Source organism: Trachypithecus francoisi, unplaced genomic scaffold (genome assembly GCF_009764315.1).
Source record: "Trachypithecus francoisi isolate TF-2019V2 unplaced genomic scaffold, Tfra_2.0 Lachesis_group18, whole genome shotgun sequence".
NCBI classification, from domain to species: Eukaryota; Metazoa; Chordata; class Mammalia; order Primates; family Cercopithecidae; genus Trachypithecus; species Trachypithecus francoisi.
Window position 1 is genome coordinate 36,244,877 of NW_022681463.1, and position 9,228 is coordinate 36,254,104.

General features: G+C 40.3%; 1 protein-coding gene across 1 annotated transcript in view; it reads right to left on the minus strand.

Moving 5' to 3' along the window:
- The window catches only part of NDFIP2 (Nedd4 family interacting protein 2), a 74,315-nt gene extending 66,111 nt beyond the window's left edge, over positions 1-8,204 (minus strand). The window contains exon 1 of the mRNA XM_033177454.1: positions 7,652-8,204. Within this exon, the coding sequence (XP_033033345.1) occupies positions 7,652-7,972 (321 nt within the window). The 5' untranslated portion in view covers positions 7,973-8,204. The remainder of the gene's footprint in view (positions 1-7,651) is intronic.
- Positions 8,205-9,228: the final 1,024 nt, after the last annotated feature.

The following is a 9,228-nucleotide window of genomic DNA, read 5'->3' on the forward strand; positions in this document are numbered from 1 at the left end:
AACATAAGCTATAAATTATAATACGGTATTTTCATGATACAATTCCAATGCATTTATTTGCCACTACACATATAGTCCTCCAGTACTAGATCATGTACTGCTCAAATGTACCTAAGCAAAGGCTACCATTTGATTCAGCACTGTTCAGGTGTGTACTCATTTGTATAATTTTTTTTAATGAGCTAAACTCAAACAAATAAATAACATATTTACAGTTAATATCATGACATGCACAAAAATAGCAAGAGAAACTTTAATCTGGGGTATGTTTAAAAGCAATTTACCCTCGCAACCCAAATTAACATAAAACTGGTCTTCAAGTTAGAAGCAACAACTTGGTATACAATACATTTGAGTATTGGTGTACAACTTGGTGTACTACTTAGTATAAAACATATTTGAGTGTAAATTTCCTCAATTAGTTTTTTCAACATGTAAAGATCTATTTTAAAGATGAAATAAAAATCAGACATTGACAGAACCCTGACACACCTTTGAGAAAAAGCAAGAGTCTACAAAGTTAGAAAGACACACGAACACATAATTCAGTATAACAAGTTATTCTAACTTTCTTCTGCCTTGATGCTGATGACAGAGGTAAGAAGCTCTCTTTACCTCCCTCTTTCAATTATAGATTCGAATGAGTTTTTACATTTAAGAATAGGATTTTATGAGGCAAACAAACCAGAGAGAGTACAGAACTTCAGATGAGAAATGAGTGCATAAAAATTAAGAAGACAGATTGCTGAGATATGTCACTGTGCAGGTAGGGAGGGCCCATTCAAAAAAATTTGTATGCTAAGAACAGAAATTTTAAACTTCAAAAATGTAATAAACCCACCAGAATGGTTAAAATTAAAAAGACGGACAGCAGCAGAATGTTTGCAAGTGTGTGGAGCAACCAAAACTTTCATACATTGATGGTGGAAGTATAAAATGGCATAACTACTTTGGAAAAAAGTCTGGTGGTTTCTTATAAAATTTAAACATACACCTACCCTATTACTCAGTAATTCCACCCATGGAAAATAAAAACATATGTCCACAAAAAGATTTATACAAGAATATTCATATCAGCTTTACAAAAAGATTTGTACAAGAATATAACAGTTTTACTCATAACAGCAAAAGAAAACTAAAAACAACCCAAATATCCATCAATAGCAATGGACAAACTGCAGTGTATTCATATGATTTATATGATGAAAAATATACAATAAAAAGGGATGAGCTACTGATATACACAAAAACATAGATCAATCTAAAAAACCTCATGCTGAATGAAAGAAGCTTTGTAGACTACATGCCGTATGATTCTAGAATAGGCAAAACTAGGTAATTTGAAGTGAAAAAATCAGAACAGTCACCTGGGGGGTAGGAATTGATCTAGTAAGGATAATAAGGGAACTTTCTACGGTGATGGTAATGTTCTGTATCAGGTCAGTAAAATTTATCTGTAAAAGGTAGTGGTACAAACTGAATGTCTGTGTCTCTCCAAAATGTGTATGTTGAAACCCTAATCACCAGAGTGATGTTATTTGAAGTTAGAGCCTTTGGGAGGTAATTAGGTTTAGATGAGGTCATATGGGTGGGGTCCCTATGATGGATGAGTGTCTGTGCTAACATCACGGAGTGTACTTTTGCTCATCTAGATTGTATATATGGCCTACTACACACTAGGCCGTATGGTCTAGCCTATTGCTCCTAGACTACAAACCTGTACAGCAAGTTATTGTATTGAATACTATAAGCAATTGTAACACAACACATTTATCTAAATATATCTTACAGGACTCCAATATATGAGGTCCCTCATTGAATGAAAAGTCATTATGCAGTACATGAATGTCCTCAACTCTACCACTGTGAATGAATGGGCACGGCTGTGTGCCAATAAAATTTATTTACAAAACCAGGAGTTGGACCATAGTTTGCTGATCTCTGCTCTACATGTCAAAGGTGGTTTGGGTTACATGAGTATATGAATTTGCCAAAGTTCATCCACTAGGCCATATAAGATTTGTGCATTTCAATATACACTGATTTTACCCCAAAGAAAAAGAACCATAAACAAATATTAAAATGTAGGCTAATAAAAATACATGGCTTGCATGCAAGTACACTGATCCCTGCAACTTCCTTCAAAAGGATCAAACAAAAAAAGATGGATTGATAAATACACAAAACAAATAAAATAAACTGTTAACAACTGTAGAGCCTACAATTTGTATGGAGGTTAACTGTACAATTCTTTCAACTTTTTTATAAATTTGGAAGTTTAAATATTAAATGTTATTAAATGTTGGGGGCAGATTCAGTGAGGGGCCACTGAAGGTTTTTGAGCAAAAGAACAAAAATAAGATTGATACAGGTTGAGTATCCCTTATTTAAAACACTTGGGACCAGAATGTTTTGGATTTCAGATTTTTTTTTTGATTTTGGAATATTGCATACACATAACAAAATATCTTGGGAATGGGTCCCAAAGATGAATGTACTATATGTGCATGAAACAAACTTGTGTTGAATATGTACGTGTGGTATTTTCCACTTGTGATATCATGTGGTGTTCAGAAAGTTTCAGATTTGGGGGCATTTCAGATTTCAGGTTTTTGGATTAGGAATACTCAACCTGGCCAGGCGCGGTGGCTCAAGCCTGTAATCCCAGCACTTTGGGAGGCCGAGATGGGCGGATCACGAGGTCAGGAGATCGAGACCATCCTGGCTAACACTGTGAAACCCCGTCTCTACTAAAAAAATACAAAAAACTAGCCGGGCGAGGTGGCGGGCGCCTGTAGTCCCAGCTACTCGGGAGGCTGAGGCAGGAGAATGGCGTGAACCCGGGAGGCGGAGCTTGCAGTGAGCTGAGATCCGGCCACTGCACTCCAGCCCTGGCGACAGAGCGAGACTCCGTCTCAAAAAAAAAAAAAAAAAAAAAAAAGGAATACTCAACCTGTATGCTACAAATATGATTCACATAGTGCAAACAATTCCTGAGGGATGGTCAAATGAGGAAGAAAGTTAATAGACAATATTCCACGCCAGGTAATGCATCAATATTTAAGGAGAAGGAATTAAGTACAAAAAGAGTTCACTAAGACAAGAAAAGTCAGAAAAAGTCAAGAGAAGTAGGAAGTTTCTTATTATCCAGAATAAGGATGGACTTTCAAAGAACGTTCATACTGTCAATATAACAGAGAAATCAAACAACATGAGAACTGAAAAGTAGTTATTAGACTATGCAGTTGGGTAACCTTGATAATGTAAAAAAGGTGCGGTAAGAATATAAACCAGATAAAATACACTGATAAATTCCAAAGAAACAAACAAGAGATGATCAAAGGAATAACGTTGGCAAGAAAAGGTGACAACTAGACAGTAAGGAAAGGTAAGAGGCTGCAACACTTCCTTCCAATGGAAAATGAAATGACTATACTGAAAACTCATTATACATTATCTCATCCAGAACATGCATTATTGGGTGAGGCAGTCAGCCATGGGCCTGAATGTCCCTGCACATTCTTGCTGAGTGTGTCAGTCTGTAAAGCTTTCCATTTCCTGATACTGAGCTGTTTCTTCTAATAAGTTACATCGGGAACAAAGATCAGGCAACCACAGTGTGTAACTGCCATCCCAGGAAAAGGTAAACTAGTTTGTTTTTTGTTTGCTAAGATATTTGCTGCTTGAAAAAAAAAACAAAAAAACAAAAAAAAAAACACTGCACCCTTGGTTCTCAGTTCCTCAGCTGTGATGCAAACCCACTGCACGCATCCATATGGACACCCAGCCCCTTTGTGGAATTTGGTAGCTAAGAAAACCTACACAAATATGCTGATGTTCGTGCTGCTTGCTATGCCATGAGTAATGATCGGTCTCTAACCTGGAGGTCACCTCTTTTTTGCCAGCAACCGTGAAACATTAACACACTAACTTATTAGCTTGTAAAAAGGGTACTTATTTGGCCAGGCGCGGTGGCTCAAGCCTGTAATCCCAGCACTTTGGGAGGCCGAGACGGGCGGATCACGAGGTCAGGAGATCGAGACCATCCTGGCTAACACGGTGAAACCCCGTCTCTACTAAAAAATACAAAAAACTAGCCGGGCGAGGTGGCGGGCGCCTGTAGTCCCAGCTACTGGGGAGGCTGAGGCAGGAGAATGGCATGAACCCAGGAGGCGGAGCTTGCAGTGAGCTGAGATCCGGCCACTGCATTCCAGCCTGGGCATCAGAACGAGACTCCGTCTCAAAAAAAAAAAAAAAAAAAAAAAAAAAGGGTACTTATTTATCATGTACCAGTCTTTATATGTTTTACACACGTATTATATTATCTTTCACAATAATCCTAGTCAGGTAGGTACTAATATGAGGACAATGAGGCTTCAAGATGTAAAGTAACTAAGCCAAGGTCTCACAAATTGCAAACAGCACCATCTAATATATAAGCCCAGATGGCTTTAAAACCTGCAGGTTTTTTACCTGCTAATAGTCAGGCCTCCTTCAAGCCTCCTTCCCCGCTGATTTATTGAGGGCAACTCTAATTCCCCAGATACAAGAGCAAAGTACTCAGATCTTTGTAGAATGAATACTTCAAATTATGTTCCATAGAAAATTGATATTTTGGAAATGTTAACATAATCTTAAATTTTTAAAAACAAAGAACAAAACAAAACAAAGATTAGGAAGAGCTAGGTTAAAGAAATCCAAATCACTGTCTTTACTGCAGAATTTTTCATGGTTTTAAAATGCTAATGTATTGTAAACCTTCCAGTTACACTTACTATCATTCTGAAATATAGTCTGGGAAATTACTGCTACAATCAACATGCCAATTTAACTTGTATAAGAAGTCAGCTTGGTACAGGTACAATCTTAGAAGTCAGCTTGGTAGAGGTACATAATCCTTTAAAATAGAGAACTTTGGCCGGGCTCTGTGGCTCACACCTGCAACCCCAGAACTTTGAGAGGCCAAGGCGGGCAGATTATTTGAGGTCAGGAGTTCGAGACCAGCCTGGCCAACACGGTGAAACCCCATCTCTACTAAAATACAAAAATTAGCCAGGCATGGTGGAGCACACTTGTAGTCCCAGCGACTCAGGAGGCTGAGGTAGGAGAATCACTTGAACCTGGGAGGCAGATGTTGCAGCAAGCCGAGATCACGCCACTGCACTCCAGACTGAGTGACAGAGACTCCATCTCAAAAAATAAATAAATAATAAAATAAGAACATCAAAGTTAGAATGTGGTCTAGCAGCTGCAAGCCAAGTCAACTTCATCAAAGTTAGCAACATTGCTCATTTACAAACGAACAAAACTGAATTTCCCAGAAAATTATGTACCATACCTAGCTTTTTCTGAAATTAGAAGGGTAACAATCAAGAATTTTTGTAGCTCTAAACTGTTAACTGCTTTATTTAATAAATTTTGGGTGCTTTTAACAATGAAAGGAAAGAAGAGATCACAGAAAAAGTTTCCAGATAAAGCTTGTGTATTGGCTAATGGTAGTAGGTCGTTCTGATGACCCTGAGCATCACTGCTAGCTCACCAGTATGAAAAGTTGTATTTAAATTCTTTAAATAAGTGAAAAATTAACATTGCATACCATCTCACCCCTAAGTATACTTGCCTATCTCCTGACTTAGTCATCCCTTAACATTCAACAACTCAAGTTGTTTATTGCTCCAGTTTATTAAACATTCCAGTTTTCCCAAAAACTGAGCTAAAGGCAACCACAAAATAGTTATGTTCATCATATAAGCCAGAGCTGAATATTGATCCCTAGTTTAAAAAGTCTACTGAAAACGTCAATTCAGCTTTTTCTCTGGCATACACTTAGATGTTATTAATCAGGCCATTATAAACAAAACCAAGAGTTATACTGGATAGATTAAATGACAATGTAAGTTGTGTAACTCTAACACTGTTGCCTTACAAGGAAAACAAATCGATGTCCTACCTACTTAAAGTATTATATTTAGAGGGACTGGTAGGCATTATCTTTAGAAGAACTGATTTTTGCCCTCTGCTCTCAAGGAACATTCGAAGTCTATGTGGGACACATGGTCAGTTTGAAAGAAATGAGGGGAGGGGGCAGCAATAAAATATCTCCATTTATTTTGAAAGGAGCTGTAGGGAAAACAAATATCTTAAAACTGAGAGCTACATAAATTAACAGTGTTTTGAGTAGTGACGTGTGTAGGAGAATATGGTTGATGTTTCTAATCTAATAGAAAGATTAGAAAAATGAAACAAGTTCCACTGCTGATATTATTCAATATTTGTATCATTTTATTTTTGCTAACATTTACAAACCTAGAAATGCCCTTCAAACCATCAAAAGGGTGTACACTTGAAAAATGCTTTCCATACTGGCAGAAACAGTATTTCCCAAGTTGTTGAGAAAAGCTGATAAATTTTCAAAGAATTCGGAATATGGACCTTTTGTAGGTTTTAAAGAATGCAAACCAGTTGAAAATAGAAGCCTCATGAGCTTTTACCTTAGAAAAATGCAAAATTACGTACATTGGGATCTCATCTTACAGTGTCCTTCATATTGCCAAAATGTACTTATTAATAGAAAGTCTTGGCTTATAACTAAGTATTACATGTGCAAATAGATTTGAAAGTCGAAACCCGGGGCTAACATACCTAAATTTGTAAAACTTTATAAACCATAAATTGCACCACCACCTATGTATTATTTATCTCGTCTCCCTCAGTAAATGGGCTGAAAGTTTGTAGAATGACATGCTACCTAGCTGCAACAGCACAACAGCACAGTCTATTGCTCAGTCCATTTTTAACTAAGGTTTACAACAGGAATCTCCAACGTTACCACCAGAATACACAAAGAAAAATATATTTAAAATTTGATACTGAAAATATAGAGGAACACATTTCACTTTTTTCAGCATACAGTTACCAAAGTTTACACAGTTAAGCTGGAAAACCTTGTATTTAACGAAAAATAATTTTTCGAACAAGATTAGAATTTGTTCTACTAAAACTACCTCTGTTTCCCCTCTAGCCAAACAAACAAACAAACAAACAAAAAGTGGGGATTACAAAAAATAGTCATTTTTAATACTAACATAATGGAAAAGGACAAAAATGACAAGGTTAACGAGCAGACAAGATCAGCACTATGGCCAGTCTTTCTCTACGGTTCCACAATTCCTAACCCACATTTTTGCCAAATCCCACTTTACACAGTACTTAGACCTTCACCCACCTACCCACCCACCCACCCCATTTATGACGGCGATCACCTTCCGGGCAGGTATGCGAAGTCAGCCCCACTTCCAGTAGACAATCGACTAGAATGGCTCAGAAGTGACTGAGTCAGAGAATAAGAAAATTATAAACTGAACAATTAAATAGATACAAGTTGTAAGGTGTGCGGAGGGAGGGTGTCTCAAAGGGGGCTAAGGGTACGGGCGAGGAGCTAGGAGGAGACTTGGGGCGACAAGGAAGGGTTTCGAAGCAGTCCTAAACAGGAGTGCGCAGGAGAGGCGAGTGAAGCAGCTCCAGTCAGAAGATCCAAAAGAAAACAAAACAAACGCCATAGCGTTTCCTCTGGGAATAACCTGATGAAAGGGACTCTCAGGACGCCCCGGAGGGAGGCAGTCCCGGGAAGCACAGGAGGCCGGAAACTCACCACCTGGTAGCGCCCAGTCCCCGGCTGGTGGTGATCCATCCTGCCCGGCTCTGGATCCGGCTTCCGAGCGGGGGAGTTCTCTCCGTGCTCAGCTCCCTCGGCCACCCCCGTCGACGACGTCGTCGCCGCAGGGCCCCTTCCGCCTCCGTTCCTGCCGCCGCGGTCTCCCAGCGGAAGCTCTTCACTTCCTGTGGCTCCCGCAGCGGCAGCCGAGACCTCCGCGTTGGTCGCGGTTCCGCGGAGGAGCACCGGGGCGCCGCGCGCGCTATTGAGCATGCTCGGACCGCTCGCGCAGACTCGCTGGCTCCGCCGGTGTCCCATCCGCGCCGCCAGTGGGAGGGTATAGCTGGGTGGGAGGAGATGGAAAAGTAAGGCAAGTCCGGGGGAGCTGTCTAGGTTGTCAACCTGTCGAGTGGGCGGTCGCAGAAGGCGCGCGGGGGGCGGGAATGACCCGTCCTTGATTGGGCTTTTCTATGTGCGCGAGTCTCGCGCAGGCACGAGCCAGTGCGCCTTCTCACCACACAGAGACAGAGGCTGACAAGGGATGGGGCCGCGTTCCTGGAACACCTGAGGACAGGGCTCCCGGGTACCCGACACTTCCTCGTATTACTCACCCAGCGTAGGACGTGGGGAGGAGATTCATCTCTAGAACATTGCTAAAACGCTTATTCAAAATCATTCGTAAGATAGGGGATTTTTTAAAGACTAATATAGAGTAGTTCTAGTTTACAGCAAAATTGAGAAGTTAGAGAGATATCCCATATACACTTTGCTCCTACGCATGCATAACCCCACCCCCACCCCCGCCATTATCAACATCCCCCAGTAGAGTGGTACATGTGTTACAATTGATGAACCCGAATTGACACATCATCACTCAAAGTCCATAGTTACCTCGGGGTTCACTCAGGTTGTTGTATATTCCTCGAGTTACGACAAATGTGTAATGGCAGGTATTTATCATTGTAGTATCCTATAGAGTTATCCACTGCCCTGAAATTCTTCTGTGGGATGATTAGAGATGGGGTCTCACTATATTGCCCAGACGAGTGCAGTGGCTGTTCTCAGGCACAATCATGGCTCACTGCAGCCTGGAACTCCTCGGCCCAAGCTATCCACCTGCCACAGCCTCTGGAGTAGCTGAGACTACAGGCACCAGCTCTTTGGTTACTTTTTAAACTTTTTTCCACTTTTTGGTAATAAGAGATTTAAAAATCCAACGGACTCTCCAGACAGCTCTCGAAGAGGTCTCCAGAGTTCTAGGTTACTGGAAGGACGTTAGAAGAAAGTAATGAAATCAGATAGCATTATTTTGTGGTAATGCTCAATAATTCCAACGGATTTAACAGCAAGGAATCACTTGGGAGCATTGTTAATAGCATCTCAGTGTCTGCTTAACCACACATGACACGGCATAAAGCATATTTCTCTAGCAAGTAGAAGAGTATGACAGAGCAGTGAACAGTACCTTTTAACCTGAAGACTAACGTTCTGTACCCTCAAAACTATGGTGCTGTTTGATGTGGCCCAGTTATGTTTTTAAGATAATACCACATTTTCCCTAAATGATCTTACAA